This window comes from Aythya ferina (genome assembly GCF_964211825.1).
Source record: "Aythya ferina genome assembly, chromosome: 7".
NCBI lineage: Eukaryota > Metazoa > Chordata > Aves > Anseriformes > Anatidae > Aythya > Aythya ferina.
The window spans coordinates 1,269,915-1,291,217 of NC_140302.1; the positions used below are offsets into that span (position 1 = coordinate 1,269,915).

At 36.4% G+C, this 21,303-nt stretch overlaps 1 protein-coding gene across 7 annotated transcripts in view; it reads right to left on the reverse strand.

Annotated features, from left to right (window-relative positions):
* Window positions 1-1,203: 1,203 nt before the first annotated feature.
* Window positions 1,204-21,303, reverse strand: part of CCSER2 (coiled-coil serine rich protein 2) — a 75,247-nt gene continuing 55,147 nt past the window's right edge. For 5 of the 7 annotated variants that reach the window (XM_084526145.1, XM_084526147.1, XM_084526143.1 and 2 more), the window contains exon 10: window positions 1,204-6,423. In XM_084526145.1, the coding sequence (XP_084382271.1) occupies window positions 5,602-6,423 (822 nt within the window). In that variant the 3' untranslated portion in view covers window positions 1,204-5,601. Of the gene's footprint in view, window positions 6,424-10,147; window positions 10,188-14,885; window positions 14,971-21,303 lie in introns of all 7 variants that reach the window. The other 2 variants (XM_084526148.1, XM_084526149.1) reach the window with 2 other exon arrangements.

Genomic DNA, 21,303 nt, shown 5'->3' on the forward strand with positions numbered 1-21,303 from the left:
CTGCACCAGGAATGGTGCCAAGAATGATCACTCTGGGTTGCAAAAGGAAGGGGCCTTTGGAAATTTCTCATCACCAAATACTCTCTTCTCACATACAGTATTATGCTCAATGACAGTAAAGATGTGTCCCAGTGTGAGCAGAACATTGCTCTCAGTCCACTAACAGCACTGCTGCAAGGCCTTTGTCTCTGGATGGGAGAGGGCAGGCAAGAAAAAATGGGAGGGACCCGTGAATTACTGCTTTTTAGGAATACTACTTAGTCATTGCATCAGCTGTTTATCATCTGATGATCACTGATAGCATTGGACACCACTGTAATAGTCTTGTCATCAATGAAGAGCGTACTTATCCAGCAGAAACCCAAAGCAGGAGGATCCACAAAGATGTAGCTGGCTTTTTAGCTCTCAGATGAGGAAGGTACATAAAACATGTTTGAACTTGGAAGCTCTATCGAGGAGTTCCCCCCACCCCCAAGACCTCTAGAAGTCTTCAAAGATCTAGAAGCTCAAAATGAAACCTTAGGTTAAGGATTACAAGCGTCTGTCTGCAGCACTTTTAAAAAGTTTTCTTCTAACTTCACGATTCTCCCTTTACCGATCCCCAAATTTTGACTGAAATTTCAAACTTCGATTTCCATCTGCTGAAACATCTTAGATTGAATTAGTGAAACAAACGGCCTTTTCTTGCAAGGATAATAAACCATTCAGACTGTGGACAAAATACTGATATACGACCAGGAACCCGATGTTCATATGTATGCACTGTGTTGATTTCAACTCCTACATCAAACAACTTGCTCAAATTAATCTGTGGTAATAATTTTAACTAGTCAACACAAGAAAACTACAAAATAACCATCTGTTTTCCTCAACTGTGCATTAGAATTGAAATAACATACCTGTAAAAACTAACCACATCAGTCCTTGTTCAGCTGGAAACAATAGATTAAGATGTTTAGCTTTTCTAAGTCTTTTTGTTTTTGAATGCTCTCATACTTAAAGTCAGAAGAAAAAAAAAGCCTGCAACTCTGCTGGAAAAAATATAAAAATAAAATAAAATTCTATGAGAAAACATAAAACTGTAAGCTTAAGAACAATCTCTCCTCCCCCCTCCCTCAACCCCTCTCTACAGTGCTATAATTCTGCAGTCAATGATAGATTTAAAAAAAAAAATACATAAAGTGAACAGTCAGGAGAAATAGCTACCGATTAGAATTATGACTTTTATTTTTATTCACTAGAGCAACATTGAGGAAAGAATTTTTACATACAGGTTTTAAATCAACTTTACAAGCAAATTCCAATATACAGTATTTACTCTGGTCTGGGTTTAAAAAAAACAAAACAAAATCAACAAAGCAGATATAGTAAGGGTACCTCTTGTTAGCTAGTACTGAATTTAAGATTTCACTGACACTGGCATTATATTGGTTTTATTGTGGTGCTTTTACAGTTAAATAGGCAGTGAGCAGCTTTACCACAACAGTGACTGAATTTCCTCGATAGCATAGTTGGAAGATGACTATACTGAGGCCTACCACCAGAACCGTATTAAATCCACTCTGCTCAGAAAAAAAGCCACTATAACAAGATAAGGAATAGCTATGGAAGCCCAATTCAAGAACAGAATTCCATTTGAATGGCAAGAAAATGTCCATATTAAGAGGATTATGTGCTGTGCAAAAACAGAAACACTTCTCCCCCCTCCCCCCGACATGCAAGCTACCCGAGTATGACAGCTCACAATGTGCATATGGTGGTGACATGCAAACAAACCAAATCACAGAGACGGTATGCAGTTTTCTAGCATTGTTACAGCAAATGAGCATTTAGATCAAGGACAAAATTTTAGGTCAAGGGCAAAATAAATTTTCCTGACCTATGATGCAGTCTAGTTGCTATGTCTAACTTCTAATCTCATAGCAGAGACTAAGGAGACCACTTTTTTTTTTCCAGAACTATGTGAAAAATTCATTGCAGTTTTGGATTTTCAGGGCCTTTGTGATTATTTTCAGAAAGTGTAACAGTCAGTATTGCACTTTTTCAAACAAAAATATATGCTGAGACCATTATTGTTTAAGGGCTACGCTACTCCTAGGAAAGTTTTGCTGTTGGCCTTGACTGGCAACATGAAGCGCAGGCTTCAGGGAAGGTAATCATCTGGCTGCAGCAGAGTGAAATTCCACAGTAAAATTAATGTCATTGCACAACAAAAATTCAGTACACTCCATGAGTGTTTTTAAACATGCTAGAGTGCATAGCAATGATGTGAAGGTGATGTGAAGATATCTTGGAAACAGCAACACTAGCAGGGAAATCAGTTTCAAACAAAAGCCACGTAGCAGGAGGCATCTAGATTATTTTAGGCACAACTCCAAGCAATAAAGCTCATTTAAAGTGCATTTCTGTTTTTTTCTTGTGTTTATTCACTTGTTAAAACATGTAATTGCCTCTGTACACACATACTGAACAGTAGTTTAATACTTCTGTGAATATTGCACAAAAGAATAAGACATCAAAAATTGCAATAAACCAGTTTTAGATATCTAAAAACAAAAATTGAAAGATATCAAATCCTTCGATTTATGCATTGAGGATAATCTGCACACATACTGATAATACATCTGCAATTTTCATAAAGTAGATAAATTACCTGAAAATACTTCCTTAATCCCATTTGACAAGCTCTACACAACACCCTCTTACCCATTTCCTCCCAACCCATCCTTCACTGAAGCAAGGCTTCAAACTTCACTGCTACTCTTCCCATTTGCCCATCTGCTGACAGGCTTTGCTCGTACTCTGGACTTACTATACATGCAACAGAGCCTTCCCTGGATAACTCAGAAGAGCCAAATTATGCAGTTGTCTTTAACGATATGAGAGATCAGCAGCTGAATACGAACAATTCAGACTAGTATCCGTCTTATCCGTGATCAAATAATGATTTCTCCAGCTCCATCTTACTAATCTGTCAGAACAAAACAGGGAAATGCAATATATTTGCATCAAATAATATAATCTAGCTATGCTCCTTTAACAGGGAAAACAATATTTTTGTTCTTCTGAAAAAAATACGAACCATCTTCTGTTTTATGAAAACACTGATCATCTCTTCGCTTCATTCCTTAATTTTCAGTAAGGGTGCAGATTGATGGATATCTATACTTTTAATTGTAAACCTAAAAATTTTAACGCTACTAAAACAGACTGGTGACAGTTTCAGAGTAAGAAGCAACAGAACTTACGATGAAACATCTGTCAATAGCGTTAAGTGAAAATAATCTTTTTAAACAAAACCATTTACAACCAAAAATAAAATAAATTCTCTTCAAGGGAAGTAAACCTGAAAGAAAACAACCTTCCATGGAAGTTTACACGGACCGGAAAACAAATCAGGAATCTGATCATTCCCTCTGCAGTTTTTGAACTCTTGAAAAACACAGTTAGCTGCCAGGAGCTAATTTTGGGGAATATTAAAAAAAAAAAATAAATTATTTTCTTATCAAAAGCACATGTTTACGTTGAAGGCCATCTATTTCAATACTTTGCAAGAAAAGGTAAGTTTTCTGGAGAATATTTGTAACAGCAATCTTGACTTACAGTTAATATAAAGTCAAAGTAAACACAACAGCCAAGGTTCTTCTTGTTACTTCCTGGTTACGTTCTCTTCACCCCAGCCCTTCAATTAACAGAAAGTCCCTCCCGCAGGTCTCTTAGTTCAGATTCTTATCAGCAGTTCTGAAATAGAAACCCTACCCTACCCTTTCCCCCTGAGCTTCTCATTTTTCTACTTCATTGTCAGTTAAAAGAATTGACAGCATGACAAATCCTAAACCTTTCTTGGACATTAAGTACTGAGAAATTCAAGTCATATGATTTTATCCTTCACCCATTTGACTAAGGTATCCATCAGGATATGCCTAGTCAAAGGGCTTATATTAGAGAAATTGATTATGGAAAATACTCATGAAATGTCTATACCCATTATGCTTTATTGTTTCAAAGAAAATACTGTAATATGTCAGTGTCCTGTAGGCAAAGACTAGAACAAACTATTACTATATTTCATTTTTTTGTCATTATATGACATATGGGAACAGATTTGGAGTGAAATAATTTTAACAGCCTTCAGCTGCTCACTTTAAAAATCAATTCAAGAGTAGAAAAAATAGCAGTAACATCTAAGATTCAGCGATGGGAAAGAAGTGAAGAATAGGAGATGGGACATAATGTTAAATTCTCAGAACTCCTCAATGGATATGCATATATTCAGCTCACAGCTCATATGTTACGGTCCCATAGTTGCACCACAATGGGCACATATTTCCAGACCACTTTCAGAAAAAAAAAAAAAAAACTTCTCCTCGAGAGCAGAAGAACATTTTGTTGTTGTTATTTTATTTCCCCAAAGTGCTCCTTCCCAGTTACCATGCATTTCTTCAGAAATTACAAAAAAAAAATTTACAAAAAACTCCAAAAACAAAATACACATCTCTGAAAAACTCTTAGAGTACCAGCTCTGGATTAGGACACAATAGGATTGCTCAAAGCAAGTAAGTGGGGTTAATTCATTATCATCATTATTTAAAAATAGCAGTTTTTTTTTAATACAAGTTTTATTACGTAAAATAGTTTCAAATCCTTACCCATATGGCAAAGTTTGTGCAAACATTTCAAGTCAGGTACTTCAGAGTCTTTCAATATTAAACAGAAATCAATAAATAGAAGTAGTACAATAAAAGTTAAAATATATTAATTAAAATGCATGTTGTGCAACCTCAACATAGGTGTTATGGACCCCTTATTCACCAATTCATAAGAGCCTGTATAAGGTTTTGCACAAGTATCCCTAGCACTGCATTTCAAGAATCTAGCCAGTAACGTGTCTATTGAACACAATACAAACATACCACAGTATCTTAACAAATGATGATGTTTAAGAGAGAAGATCCGTTTCACCCTGTGAAATCTGCTTACTGTCTGTGAAGAGTGAAAATGAGATAAATAAAGAACAGAGCAACTTCATATTACAGCAAAACAAAACAACACAAACCACCCAACCTGTCAGATTAAATAACATTAAATATGTCAGTCTTGAGATAATGATAAATACAAGGATTTTTGCATAGGCCTCTGGAATACAGAGTCAGAATTATGGCCAATAAAACATCCACTAATAAGTCTAATTTTCTACCACTCCAGCCTAACGAGTACTCAGAACCAAGAAGTTAAACCAAATAGTAATTTCATTAGCTAATTAATCAAGTTAACAGAGGTAAGAAATGATTTCTGCCTTCCTGGATACACAGTGCAGCACTCCGGTATTCATGGTCACTGGACTTCAGTACATGATTAAGATCACTGTGCAATACAATCATTAATACAGAATTACAATACAATTTAACACTCAGGAACTGCTGCACTGCTCATAACATGATCTTCAGAACATAACAATAGCATACGCGAACACAAAAGGAAGATGCTCTTTTTGCTGTTCACTCCGGATTTGTAGGCTGTAGATAAAGCAACCTCGATGGCAGTTGATATATAGGAAGTAATTTAACATGAGATACCATTCAATGAGATGTAGGTATGTTCTCAATGTGTCTTTGGTTTAGGGAGGCGGGAATACCGATTAGAGAGCAAACTGTCCCCAGAATGCACAACGGTATTCTGTGTTTGCACATTTTCCTTTCTCTGTACTGGTGGCTTTGGGATGTTCGTCTTCAGACAGGTGTTTTGAGGCTCTTGAGACACCGGTGTGGATTTCTGGCTGCTCGTTTGCTTAGATTTAACAAAGGACATAGTTGGTGGGCGAAGTTTGGACACCTTCTGACTCTGTTTACCCTTTAGATCATCTGGACCAGATGTTGGCTGTAGCTGAGTCGAACTACTTGATGGTAGAAGCTCAGGTTCCTTGGAAGCAGCGGAATGATTTGCAGATCGTGCGAGTACGGCCGCTGTAGGAGGCACTAAAGCATTTGGGGGCTTTGTAATTCTTAAAGTCTTTGGCCGAGAAGCCTGGTATGTGAATGAGGGTTGACCTTTCACAGCTAACTCAGTCTGCACCTCTCTAGCATCACCTCGTGCAGAGGTCTGAAAACAAGAACGAGATGATAACGTCCCTTCCTTATTACTAGCCACCTCTCCAGGGTCTTCAGTGTTTTTATTTTTCATATTTTCTAAATACGATGTACTCTCATCTTTTATGTTTAATTGTATGTTCATTGAAGTGTTTACATCATTCAGGCTATTTGTAAGAGACACACTTGCAGCATTTTGATTCTCATGATTGCCATTTTCATGCACACCATATTTAGAATATTCACTGTGGGCCTCGATATGTGGCATTTTTACTAGTTTTCCCTGGGCGAGGTCTGTGGAACTGGGAAGGCTGCTGGAAGGCTGTAGTACTTGAGGCTGTTCAAGAGAGAAGAATGCAATAACACATTAGGCACAGGAAACTCCAGATAACATTCTGAACCCAAAGTATGCTGATTGGATGCTTGATAACAGCTGTATATCTTTTTTAAAATCAAAACTTTGACTTGATAAAACAGGATGGTTCATGGGACATGTACAAACATGATTTGTAACTTAGGTGCAAAGTTAAACCATCACTGAAATACACAGCAACATAAAGACCAGAAAAAAAATGTATTAGCTTAAAGTAAGAACATGAAGAAGGCTTGGTTGATGGCTTTGCCCTAGTCTGCAGTACACCCTACGAATGACAAATACCGATCAAATTCTGACTTAAGTTCTTAAACAACTGCAACAGCTATCAGACTGTATCCATCTTTTAATTTCTATTCACTGCACACTCAAATTAGCTGTCCCAAAACTTTCATCAGTGCTACACACTATACAGGCATGAAAGGAGTTCAATGGACCACATGAATTTGTGGTGCGTTTTCTTCACCTAACCAAGGTCAGAAAATTGGATACAGATATGCTGTAATTTAGGTCACTGAACAGATTTAGGCAACCGTTTGATACTGAAATGAATTCAAATGGACTGATAAAGAAACCATCTTCAACAAAACAGTACAAAGTACATGTGAAGCTACAGATCACATACTGCCACCCTAATAACCAAGGAGATAAAGATAACTTGATGAAGCCTTTACATTTTGCCAGAAGAGGCATTCTAGAATCAGACGAGAATTGCCAATACCTCTTTCTGGGTCACTTCTACATTTATTTTTTTTGCTCTTCCCTCTAAAAAAAAAACTAAATGTGTACACAAACACATCTTGGACCTTAAACTTGTACACAGATCTTGGAAGAATTATTTAAAAAAAAATAAAAAATCAATGCATGGCAAACCCCCAAACCTAGTAAACTTTAAACTATAATTTTTAGCAAGTTTCAGGTTTGAATTATTTTCTTATTTTCCTCATAAAGGGAAGACACTCAACTACAACAAGCTATTCCTATCCCTGAAGTTTTCTGAAACTACCTGAATTCTTATTAAGTGATAGTACGGACATAGTAGACAGATTTATAACATTTGTTTACGAGTGAAATACAGTTCTATGACAAAGCAATAATGTTTATCTTTAGGGATTATGTCACCTCAGTCATCCTCTTGAATTATCCTCAACTTGTAAATGGGAAAGCCAACTGTAGTCTTTTTAGCTACTAGAATTAGCAGAGAGAATGTGATAATTGTGCGTGCCAAAGTCGATTCTAGGAAGAGAGAGTATCTCAATATTCTTTAGATTTTCATCTTTCACCCAGCAGGATTACTGCAGAAAATCAAATCCTCAGAAGTTCATCATCAAGAGAAAAGTTTAATAGTAATGAGAGAAATACCAAGGTTTCTTGATCTAATTCAGATTTACTGGAGCGTTTCCTACTTAGTATAACCAGTTCTGCCTGTAAGGAAAGGCAACATCTAAGTTGGACCGGTGATAACAGCAAGCGATAGACAAGTAAGTGCAAACATGTTGAGCAGTCTGAATACAAATTGTTTTGGAAAGAAGTAAAGAAGATTTTATTATTTATTTTTTTAAAAGTGTCAGATGAATATCAAAACATTACTCCAGAAGTAATGTGTTTTTCCTTACTTAGCCAAAACTACCTTATTTCTGTGAGTGCTGTCAAATGAAGAACTATCCTTCTTAAGCAAACAATCCTACAGAAGGGAAGCAATAAGCACAAGAAGCAGTTCTATATTTTAAGAGTTACAGCTTAAAAAAAGAATCCTCCTGACATTTTCCTAATTTCAGTATTCCTGTAATGGTTTACAGAAATCATTATCCTTCCACCTTAGGAGTTGAAAGACAAATGTTAGCCATAATGATTCATTGTTTTGAGACCATGCTTGCAATAACAGAACTGCTAAAAATGAGAGCAGAAACCAAAGCAATACATACCTGATTACTGTATAAATACTTAAGTAATTCAGATTTTCTAATCTGAATAAAGGCAAAAATTAGTAAATTTATAGCAAGCAGTATTGTGTCAAATCCAAATACATAAAAATAATTGTCAAAAAACTTTTTCCCCTCACCTAGAAAGGGTTTCTAAACACCAGTCTTAAAAAAAAATACAGATAAAATAATTTTATCTGATTCTATAAATCCTAGCTTTATATCAAATAATGCCAGTTATACTAATCAGCGAAATAAAAAATTTAAGTTATAGAAAAAATTAAACTTCTACAAGAAGTTAACAGAAAAATGCAATACAACAAAGAAGCAAGGTTTCTATAATGATATTTCAATGATATTTTTGATAAGAGATATTTGAGCTTTTCCATTTTGACAATTTTGCATTTAATGCTTTACATAGAAAAATAGCCAATTATGTACTTTCTTCATTATCTTTCATAACCTAAAAGGGTCTAAGCAGTATAATTTTCATGAAGTTAGCAATTCAAAAGTAGAAAACAGCTACATGCACAGAATCATGAGGAGGGCACTACAGCTATGGTATCATCTTTCTCTAAGTTGCTTTAAATACCGTACTGTTTCCTAACACTGAGTTTCTATTTAGTCTAAGTCCATCCGGTTTGCTACACATTACCACTCAAGATTACAGTGAAAGCAGAAACACTTCCAAAATATGCAAGTAAATGTTTACACAGTATTCAACACTGAAGATTGCATTATCTTCATCCGCAGCTTACATCTTTGCCTTATACATACATTTTCTTTGTATCAGGGAGGCTTAAATTATGACTAGGTAGTAATGAAAGCACCAGCAGAAGGATAAGCACTTGGTGAAATCCACCATGAGAAGGAGGGGGGGAATAGGAAGAAGCATTCCACCTTCTAAGGAGATTTTATTTCATGGAAGTCTTAAACAAGTTTGTCATCTGCCTTGCTCTAAATACTGTTTGGATATTTCAGGGAGGTACAGACTATGACTTGGTGTAGACTGTCATTCTAGGAGTGTTTATTGGACAAAAATAGAAGTAAACTATTCAGGGAGACAGAAAACACCTGCATGCCTTTGTGGTACTCCTGAAATCTGAAACTGAACTCTAAAACATTTCTAGTACCACGCAACTGAGGAAAATTAATTCTCCCCAAAACGAAAGTACATTAAACAAAATGCTTCGTGCAAGCATTTCTTTTTTGTAAGACGAGGGAACAGTCTTTTCTGTAACGGCAAGAGCTTTAAAGACTTGGATATACTGATGCATCAAAAAGACTAAATTACAGTTCCTATCGCATTAGGCTAAGATTCTTTTGTTTCTCTCATCATCCAGAGAAAAGTGACAACACATCTGCAAAGAGGTTTACCATTAATATTCAGTACTGAACCACTGAGATAGTTTTCCAAACTATCCAAAAGCCAATAAAGATACAAATATTTTATACTGAAAGTAGTTGTATCAGTGTGGCCATAACAGTAATAGTCGTTGCAGTATCCTTACTATAAAATTCCCTTCAGTTTTGCTTTGGTTATTCTTTATCTCTAATCTGGATACCCATCTCAGTTCCCCATACAATAACTCTGCAGAATGAACTATAGACATTTTCTCCCTGTGGTATTTTGAGGAACGAAGGAAGCGAAGCAATGGGAAATCAGAACTGCATGCACATCTCCAATAGACATGCATCATGCACAGGGCAAAAAAAGTGAAAATGCATGAGGAGGAGATGGGAAAAAATCTGAAGTTGTACTGTACCACGCTTTATCACAGAAGTAATGGACTAACTTCTCAACTCCTTGCCAATGGCATAATGGGAAAGCAGAGACAAGAAAAAGACAAGGACAATGATGTCAGAGGACCAAGACAAAACACTGAGCAATTGCCATGACAGAACTGCAACTTTTCATCATTTAAATTGCAATTAGCACATCCCCCACTTGTTTTTAATCCATCTTCAAGAAACAAAAATAGCAGTAGTGTTGCAGTAGTAGTAATGCAGTACGAACAATATTTATAGCAAGACTTGCACAGAACACCTTTGTTCTTCAAACTTGAAGTCTTTAACATATTTCATCTCTTGCACTTCAAATACCATTAAGAATAGTAAATAGAATTTGTGTATGATTAAAAATGTATACAACAGAAATGTCTGCATCCACGTATATACACATCGTTAGGTATCTAACGAATAGCAACGTCATAAGATAAACTGTATTACATATTTTGACCTCGCTGCCTTTACCCATCTTGCTTGCAACTCACTCATGAGCCTGAGAAGACTCCAAGCTATCAGTTTCTTCTTTTTGGAAAGGGGTAAGGAGCAAGGAAGAAGACAAACCTTCTTGCCCCGTAAGTGTTTCAGTTTCTGATCAATCTGACATCCTTATCTCACTGCCATGGCAAAATCCAAGATTTTGCACCTTAAATCTGTAGCATTTGTCAATACTTTCATTGTGGATTTTTTTTTCCCCCATTCTCTTCCATCTAGCTGTACCACACCTGTATTTCAAAATCATGAAACAGTATTCTACAGCATGTTGTATTACCTCAAACTACAATACAAAACAAGCCCAATATTTTCTTATTGGGCTTGATTGTGTTGTGTTTTTTTTTTCCTTCTCCAAACCATCATTCCCCCTTGTACAGGGTAGTACAATAATTAGTAATATGACATAGCACGGACTTTTTTCTGTGTAGTCTGGATATAAAAACAACTTCCTACAAGAAAAATATTGTCTTAAAGAAAAATGACTGGAAATTATATATAGCAATATCAAGGCAGGTATTTCATCCATAAACTCTGATATATGTGCAACAAACAAAATTATGACCACAAATAAAATTGAGTTTTGTCTGCAAACACAACCAATTAGGTACAAGAAACATTTCCACTGTAGTCCAAGCTGCACACTAATCTCCCACAGCACAAACACGTTATGTATAAAGGACAATAATATAATCATTCCAGGACATTTTTAATATTTGTCACTTCACATGAGGGTCATAAAACTTCCAAGGCAGTTTTCTGAGGCAAATTTGTCCTCCTAACATGAACACTTCGCACCCCATACCAAGAACTTGAATTGGTCAATAAAGTCGTAGATTAATCACAGAAACACATGATAATGTAAAGCAATATACCCCGCTTTAAAAAAATGCGAGAAAAAGTAAAGCACGCACCTGATTTATAGTCAACATGCATACAGCAGCTTTCTTGTTGGTGATAAAAACCTACATATCACCTGCTAGAATTAAATTACCTTTATTTGTAATGCTTTAATACAGAAGCTCTAAATCTCCCCACAAAGTACATAGTAAACAGATGTGAACTGCAATTCTTGAGGTGAGCAACAAAACAGTTTTCATCTGTTTTTGCATGGAGAAGAACTTGAGGTTAGGTGTCTACTGAAACTGGTATAATATTTTCATTTTAATAGTTTATAGGCAGTTCATTGAAAATGTGTATTCTACATGCTGCATTTCTAGAGCTGCATCAGTAAAGCTCCAGAATACAAACACAAAAGTTTCAAGTGGCATTGAGGAAAGCTTGCTATGTCATCAAGATATATATCCTATTACCAAGAAAAAAAAGGAACACAGCATAAGAGCCGAGTTCAACACGAATTATATGAATAAAAACCGTACATTGATTTCTTTTTTTTTTTTTTTTTTTTTTTAAGAATGAAATTGTATTATTGGGAAATGGTTATGAAATATAAAATGCTGAATTGTTTCTCAGGCTGTTGAAACAACAGGAAGTTAAAGTACTACAAAAATAGTTCTCATTGAAATTACAAAACACAGTATCCAATTCCAAAGCACAGTAACAAGGTGTTATGGCAGGCTCTTAGGACAACTTAAGCAGTAGGGATGGTGACCCTGTAACTGGTGCTAACTAAACTGTATACATGACAGTATTATAATATTACATAGCAGGGAGATAGTACCTGTCCTGTATATGCTATACTTTTATGGCTGCTGTAAACTAAATAGGAACAATTTAGAGATTTATACCCTCAATCTACTGTGTTTGCAAGTGTTTTATGTATCCATCACCTATCAACAAGACAGCAAAGAAACCTACATCATTCACAAGTGCAGACGCTACTTTAGGTTTGGAATCCTGAATTTCAGTGTCTCCCAGAATGGTCGGGGTTGGCAGGGACCTCCGGAGGCCATGTGGGCCAAACCCCCTGCTCAGGGCCTCCCAGAGCAGGGTGCCCAGCACCACATCCAGGTGGCTTTTGAAGATCCCTAAAGAGGAGTCTACCACCTGTCTGGGCAGCCCGTGGCAGCGCTCCATCACCTGTGCAGTAAGGAAATGCTCCCTGGTGTTGAGACAGAACGTCTGGTGCTCCAGTTCATGCAGACTTCGGGCAGAATTTACAGAAGTGCCTGAATTCCAGCATCTCCAGACAAAAAAAAAATGGCCAAACAAAACTGAGATTCCTTTGTGGTCCCAACACCTTCTCTATATTATCGCAAAACAACATTAATTTGACTGTAAGCTTTTCCTGTTCTTAGTGGTGACTCCCAGCTCACCACTTGCCTCAAAACCCCACCTTTGGCATTCCCTGCCAACTCAAAAGACAGGAGACTTAAAACCACAAAACCAAGGGAAGATGTAGTGTGGGGACAGAAGGATGCTAATGATAATTCTAGTAGTATGCTACTTCATGGGATCCTGCTCTAAAAAAAAAAAAGTCACTGACCTTGTGAGTATCAGATGAATTTCCAACCTAACTCTCAATTTATATTTAATTTTTTCTCAGCCTTGATCAAAAAGATAAATACTTCGACAAAGAAAAATGCTAGAAACAATTATTAAAAAAAACATTTTCCTGAGCAGCAATTAGAGTTTAGGTTGATAACCAGTTAGGTTAATCATATCAATTTTAACCTACTTTATTTCCATTACTATCAATTCATACAATTTAATACATATGATGTATACTAAAAAAATCCAACCAACTTTAGTAATGGAAGTTCGCTATGGAGTTCCTGAAAAAGAGGCTGCTGCTGTTGGAAGAACAAAGTCAGGGCTCAGAACAGGGAAGAGATGAGCAAAGTTTTCTTCTTTGTAAAACAGTCGGTGTGAATAATGTGGCAACAGATGCACACATCTGGCAGCTTGGACACCACCATCCCATTCTGACTATGATTGGTAAGCTCCCAAAACATGGTATTTATATGTTCCTCAGATCTAATACCTCTCTTTACAAAGTATTTCTCTGCTGACAGGACAGCAACCTAGCTATGCTGTGCTACGGCTTGCCCTCTAGCCAGAACCAGACCACACAATGATCAGCTTTTGGGGTTCTACATTCTTTTGGGCTTCTACATTCATTACACTTACACATATGCACACACAGAAACAAAGCAAATCCCTCTATGGCATAGAGAAAAGCCTATGAGACACGGAGTGCATTCCTGGTGAGTTGATTGAATGAATACTGTCACAGAAACGTCAAGAGAGTATTTGAAATACAATTTGAGATATTTTACAAGATTTTTTTTCTTGCATTTGAAATAATCTTAGTGTTATTTCAAATAACGAAATAGATGTAAGCTTAGTTTTCCAAGGTGCAGCTTATTCTTCAGATCTCTGCTGGGCCTGGAAATCTTAGTGTTTCCATAATTTTACTGCATTTCCTGTCCAAATACACTCTTAGACATTGCTAAGCAAACACTGTAATTTTCAAATTACAGTAAGTTTTAAAAATATAACTTTAGCTTTATTAACCAGTTATATTTCTCTGAACAATTAACCGTTTACAATGCAATACCCAAGCACAAAATAAGACTTACCAGTTCTCTATGATTATGTAAGCACACATTTTTAAAATCAGCAATTGTCTTGTTTTGCAGATCCAAGCCAAGAGAACAAAAGCATCTCAAAACAGCCCGTCTTATAGCTAGCACAAAAGCAATGTTAGCAAATCATGCAGGTTTTGCAACAGCCACTTCAGTGTATTAGAAGTCTTTTTACAATGAACATCATGAGGAAAAAAACACTAGTTTCAGGAAAGCTCTTCTGTAAGTTAAGAAAACTTCTTGTGAGAGGCAATGACAATTACTTTTCTCACCAATATTTTTATGTACTTTCACAACACATTTATGTAAATACATCCACATATGCATACATGCAGACTCATGAGCAAACAGAACACACAAATAGGAGAGTATATTACGGCCATGAAAAAGGGAAAAATGCAGCAAGCAAGAATTATGTTAAGACGAGACGGGAAACGGGGGCCTATTTGGTTTTGCCTGAGGAAATGCTGAAGTAAATCAGCGTTTAATATCTGTTATAAAGCTCTAAGTTGTAGCTGCTTATATGCTGGGTGAAGGAAGCAATTTGGTTAGCCACAGACTGTTGTGTATGCCTGTAAATCTGCCTGAAAAGGAGGATACTACGAGATGAACAGTGCGTGCAAAGGGAAAGCTTCTACTGGAACACAGTGAGGGAGATGAGTGAGAGGTACAGACTCACTCTGTCTGCGGTGCGGTGGAACAGTCCGAGGGATGCCCTGGAATGAGCCCTGCCAGGGAGAGAAGGAGGGAGCAGAATACCCACCCTGTGCAGAAAGAGAGAGGGGGAGAAGTATAATAAAAAAAGAGAACAGGGAAAAACAAGACACCAAAAAGCCACACCAACCTTTTCTGTTTTCCCCCAGAAAGGCATCATTATATTCACAGTTTTGCCACTTTAAGGCAGCCTTAAAGTCCACATTACAATACCCTAAACTAGCCAGAAGTCTTATACACATCCATTTGAATTCAATAGGTATGTAACATTTCTGTTATTTTAATGGAGAAATATAGGAGCTGAACTTTTCGTGTTAAAATGGCTGCTACAATTGTTATTTTCATAGCTTTCAGAAATGTTTTTAAAATGTCTCCCTGATTAGTACATTGGTGAACAATACCAAGCCACTAGGAAAACAACCAGCTTCAGTTTACAACAAAAAGATTCTATCTCAAAATACATTTCCTAGCAAAGCCTGGTGCATTTTGATAGTATTATTTAATGTGAAAGAGGAGAGGTGGCATTTAAATGTTTTCCTTGTGTTTCGTTTTAAGAGCTTGAGCTTTCTTCTACAGGATCAGCGAACTGTGACTATGTAAGTCAATGACACGCAAGGCTTGGCTGTCAGATGTTTCAGGTAACTGAAGTGACCCAAGGAAAAGTCGCTTTATGTAGTTTATGATTTTTCCCTTTAAAGGAAACCTACCCAAGTTGGAATTACCCTTTTAAGTTAGACAATCTTGGTTTCTTATTTCAGTAAGACAGGTTTAAGTCTTTACTATCCCTTTACTTACCAATTGAAAACATCTGTTTCAGCACACTCTGGAATACTGGTGCTGAGAATAAGGACTGCCACTGCCTCCTGCCTACCAGTAACCACCAAAGAGCAAGAGCAAGCATTTGTGGCATTCCCTTACACAGCAGGTATAATACATCTGAACAAGCATCTCAATCAGAAGTGACAGGAACACCATCTGCCCCACTCCTCTTGTTTCTCTGCTGGCCTATCAGTTGCACATCAGATTGCCCTTTGTCCAAGGCTGGACAAATAATTCAGCAATATTTTATTTCCATGCTTCTTTTAAAAGACTATTAAGCATCAAATTATTTCTACAAAAATATTTTTCTTTATCCCAGCAGAAGTTTAAGCTACCACTTGTCTTCATCTAATTAGATTTTACCCATCATTACTCCAAGTTTCATTCCTGTTAAAACATAACTTAATGCAACCCATTTAAATCAAGTCTTGGACTTTTTTTTTAGGTAGAACACAAACTAGAACAGGAAATAAAGGAAAAAGTTGAGAAGACTACTTGATTCTTCAGAAGCTGAGACAGAACAATTACTTGAAAGAAATTGCAAGGATTTTTTTTTTTATCCAATTATCTCTAGATGGAGATATTGATTATTTAACATGTTCTTACAGTCCTCCATCAGTAGTCATCAACATTCACACAATTTTCAGACTGCTGCATGAAAGAACATAACTAGTTTCAGTCAAGCGGTATTACAAAACAATGTAATATATTGTCTTTAAAACAGAAATATTCCTAGAAACAAGATGAAATGATCACTGTACAAAAGACAACTACATTTTTCAGGCCAGCTGTAGTAGGTTTGCTCACATTTTATCCTGTCAGGGTGGAAGAACAACAACAACAAACTCTTTCCATTCTCTAAACATCTAAATAAAACACAATCTCCAGACTGTAGAAAGCCCAGTATCATCAGGTACAGGTCTCATCTTCTAAAGGCCTCTTCAACGTGGCAACGTGTGGTGGTGTTTTTTTGTCATTAGTGGTGTTTGGTATTTTTCCTGTTAGATTTCTTTGACATTAAGGCGTTAAATAAAGAGGAGTAGTGAAAATTCGATATCCTCTTCCTTCCTTTAAAGGAAGAGATTAAGACAAGTACAAGCCAGCTGACCTACAAAAGTTATGATATTATTATAAAAGTATTTAGATGTATTTAGATGTCTTGATACATTCCAGTACTTTTTAAGCATTCATATTAGCACTTCAAAGCACAGCCCCAAATACAGTCTTCTCCATAATTCTTCATGGTATTTAATCATTACTTATTGACTGGAGAAGGAAATGAAGAAAAGGCAAATAACTTCTTCCAGTGTTTTGCCTGCTAAACTAAACCGCTCGCCAGGCATGGTTCAGTTCCCTTCGCACTGATGCCAGAGAACATTCTATAAGCTGAGAAGCAGAACCAGCTATTCCTCCGACAGCAGTCTTCAGAGATTGGCCTGCATGGAGCAATGTAATCTCAAATAAAAGCTAAATTTCTCCTTTGTAGAAATCATAATAGCATTGCCTAAATGTACATTAAATAAAGTAATTAAAAATCAACATCAGTGGAACCAAATAAAGAACAAGAAATACAGTGTTGGGAATTTATTAGTGTGGGTATTTTAAATTGTTTTTTTTTGTTTGTTTGTTTGTTTTGTTTTTTAAATGATAAAGACTGTACTGATCCTCAAGTACATTACATTAAGAGAGGTATCTGACAGTAAGGCTGGCTTAAGAAAAGATTACTTTTAATAGTATTTTACAGAACTTCAGCAAAGAGATCTACAAAGCTCTTCGTTCTAGAATGACTCACATTCACTCCCCCATTAGGCAGACATATGCTGATGCTCCCAAGAAATCCAAAGAACAGGAAAAAAACACATACACACAAATAAGCGTGTCTCCTAGATTATGGCATATATTTAAAACACACAAAAAATAGTAGTTTCCTAATGAATATAGGGAAGAAATGTGAAAAACAATATTTTTTTTTGCTTGACTATTAAAGAGCCTCTAAATATAATAAGCAAACAATGGTAGGATTGAAAGATGAGAACACAACTTATCTAAGTGTTTATTTAAAAAAATTGATTATGCAAAAGTGCAAAAACCAATAATATTCTTCTGGATCCTGAACCTTAGTGTGATGCAGGTCTTTACACCTGCACTTTACTGTTAGCCAGCAGTCCCCACAGTTCCTCCCCTCAGCTGTTATGTGCATCTGGGCCCTAAACACCGAAGTCCCATTCCTCTCATTTCCCAGATACCGAAATTGTGAAACAACAAAAACATTTCAACGGGAAACTGATTCAGAATTTAGTACCAGGCAAAATACTCAGGAAAACCGTGGAAAAACGAGAGCAATTGAGATCATCAAGCAGCCTACAAACCAGAATAAAGTGATGAATGTTTTTCACAGAACCTGAGGAACTGTACAATTGCAGCTAAAACATTTGACCCTGAAGTTTTGACCTTCACTGCACTGCAAAACCTGGTGGGGGCCAGGAGGATTCGTTTTTAGAAAACTGCTACTACAAAGATATTAAGGCCAGAGTTTTCCATTGCTAGGAAAAGACCTCAACCTTAGAATAAGCGATCACATGAATAAAAGCAACTGCTTTTGCCAGAGCAGGACAAGAGAAATAGTACTAAGGTACTGCTGCACAGTAATCTTAGACCAACAGCCAAACATTGCGGCTATTTTTCCAAGGATACACCAATATCCAAAACCACTACTGCTTTGCTTTAGAATGTCTTTCCTGTTACAGGAACAAATGCAGGAAAAAGCCACTTTTATCCACGTCTATCTTTGCTGTCTCACCTAGCCTTGCCAGCTGCCTCACACAAACTCAGAGCACTACCTCATGAACAAATTTACAATGACATACTCCAAGTATCAATGAAAACAAAATGTTTTTGCAGCTGCTTCCTTTTGCTAGCCTACCACCCAGGAAGATTATAAATGAGCAGCTCTGACATGCAATGGTATTTTTGGAAGTACAGAACACCGAGTTTTATGTGCTGGTTGTAGACTGAACAAACAAGAACCGCTGTGTAAGATTTAAAGGACTTGTGCTCTGCACATGCCTACGTGTCATGCAGCATCACTGGAACAAAGCAAGAAGCAGCTGCACAACAAGAATATCTAGTCCAGTCACGGTACTTTGTTGCCAAGAAAGTACATGCATTAGTAGTATTTTTTTTTAGTATGTTAAAACAGATCAGCAAGTGAACAGCACAGCAGAGAAGTGCTGGACAACGGGAGAAACCTACGTCAGATGTGAAGATAAACACTTACATAGCAACTAGGCTTCAATACCTGGAAATTTGAAGTTGCAGAGTCAAAGCATACTGAAGATTTATAGCTCAGGGAAGAAAATACTCGAAGACAACAATACAAAGACAACCAAAGCATTATGAAGGTTGACCAAAACAATTGATGTGCAAGGCCTTGGAACAAGCAGCTGGAACAATACACTAATGGAAGGTAAAGAGTATCTCAGCACAGAAGTAGAAAAGAGGTGTAGCAAAGAACAAGAATATGCATGCTCCTGTGCACACTGAGTTTTTCTATTGTTTTACCAGAGACAAGAGTGCAATTATATATAACCTTTAAGAAGCAAAATAAATCTCATCACTACTTGCTATTCTGAGACAGTGGAGAAAGTCAGCTCTTACTGTTCCTATTTACTGTTTCAAGGCACAGGAGAGCACTTGAATCATGTTCTGCTAAGGAACTGGACCTCAGGGCCAGAATTTTTTTTACAGGCATGTTCATCCAAATTCAGGGGTTTATAGTTAGCTTAATGTACTTTACTTCTCAGCATCTGCAAACAACCTTTCTAGTTCACGACATCAAATAACTTGACAATAGAAATTGAAGACATCTAACCCCTGTTAGTACCTTTACAATCTCAGTATCTTTCACTATTTTGTATTACACAAACAATGCTGCAAAACATGCAAGACAATTGTGGTAACAGATGCTCATATTTTTCTCCCTATAAGCTTTCTCCATCAACATTAAATTCCTCAGGTAACTTTGTATTCAAGATTTCCATCAAGTTTTTACTTTTATTATTCTCATGATAGTTAAACAGAAGGAATAGACTGACTAGAAGTGAATTCACTATAAGAGATGTATATAAAATCCGTCTAGACATGTCATGCTCTACCCTGGCACTCAATACCTGCACAAGACTTTATTCTGTGGATGGCTAACCAAAAAGAATGGTTGCCTCTAAATTGTCATTTTTAGCATACTTGCAGGACACGGGATGTACTATGTAACAACTGGAGTGTGACTGGGCAATAAGTAGCTATTAAATTTTAATATGCCCAGTTTTCAAAACATTTCAAAACAGGTTTGAACAATTAACCTAAAGTTACACAGTTCATATTTATGTACATATTTACCTTTAAATATAACCCTTGCACCCCATAGAAGTACTTTCAAAAAATTTGCAGTCTCTATTAAGAATAACCCCAAATTTATTTTCACATCTACATTGGCCATTTTGTAGAACTGTATCTGGTAATAAAGAAACAAACTGATAATATAAAATTTTTGAAAGAATACATTTAATGATACTTACGTGTCTATTCACTAGGAAAACCATAAGCAATCATGAATATCAGCTATTTTAAGTAGATTGTAATGTTGCAAAAAATTACTGCAATTAACATGGTCTTAAATTTCTGAGATCTTCTAACAGCTGATTTCCACTCTCACTATTTTCTAGCTTATTCCAGCAACTATTTGTTATATACCACTACATTAACGAAGTTTAAGCACGTTTCTGGAAGCATTTATTGAAAAAGTTACTTAGTATGTTCAATTATGACTTATTTATGCTTCACAAATTAACACACAGTTAACAGTTCTACTAGAATTTGTGAACTGTTAGAATAAAGTAGATCCCTCAAGAAAATGTAGCTTACTTCTGCTTTCCACTGCAAGTGACATTTTGTTATTGGGTTCCAGATTGACAATGACAATGTCAAGGCTTTATCTATATTTATTCTACTTATATTAAACCATGCAATAAAGCATACAGCAGAGGAACTCTTAAACCAGAAAACTGAGGTCTGATTATTAGAACTGGATCTTGGCTACAGCAGCAAAACTGCTGCCCTTTAAGAAGTCCTGCCTTAAACTACTGTCCATTTGTTTGTTTGGGGTTTTGTTTGTTTTTAATGTCTTCTTATTTAAGTTTCATGGAGTCATTCTATAAGCATTCTGCCCAAAAATGTTTTGAGCTAATATTTACAAATAACAGTTCCTGAAAAGCAGTTTGTTTTGAACATTTGTCAATACTTTGCATTTTCCAGTTCCACTATCAATGGTCTTGAGAAATTTCACATATAAAGACAAAAATACTGAGAGGTTTATTATGCGTATACATATACGTATATAAAGACACACCCAACCAGGAACAAAGCTGTAAGTCCTTTTTTTTTATTTAAAAAGGTATTCTCCCTTAACCTGAATAAATTTCCGTATGACAATAGTGTATTCTCAAGCAGAAGTACTGAATAAGTTCAAAGTAGCGTACTTCATCCTGAAGAAAGAGATAATGGGGTTA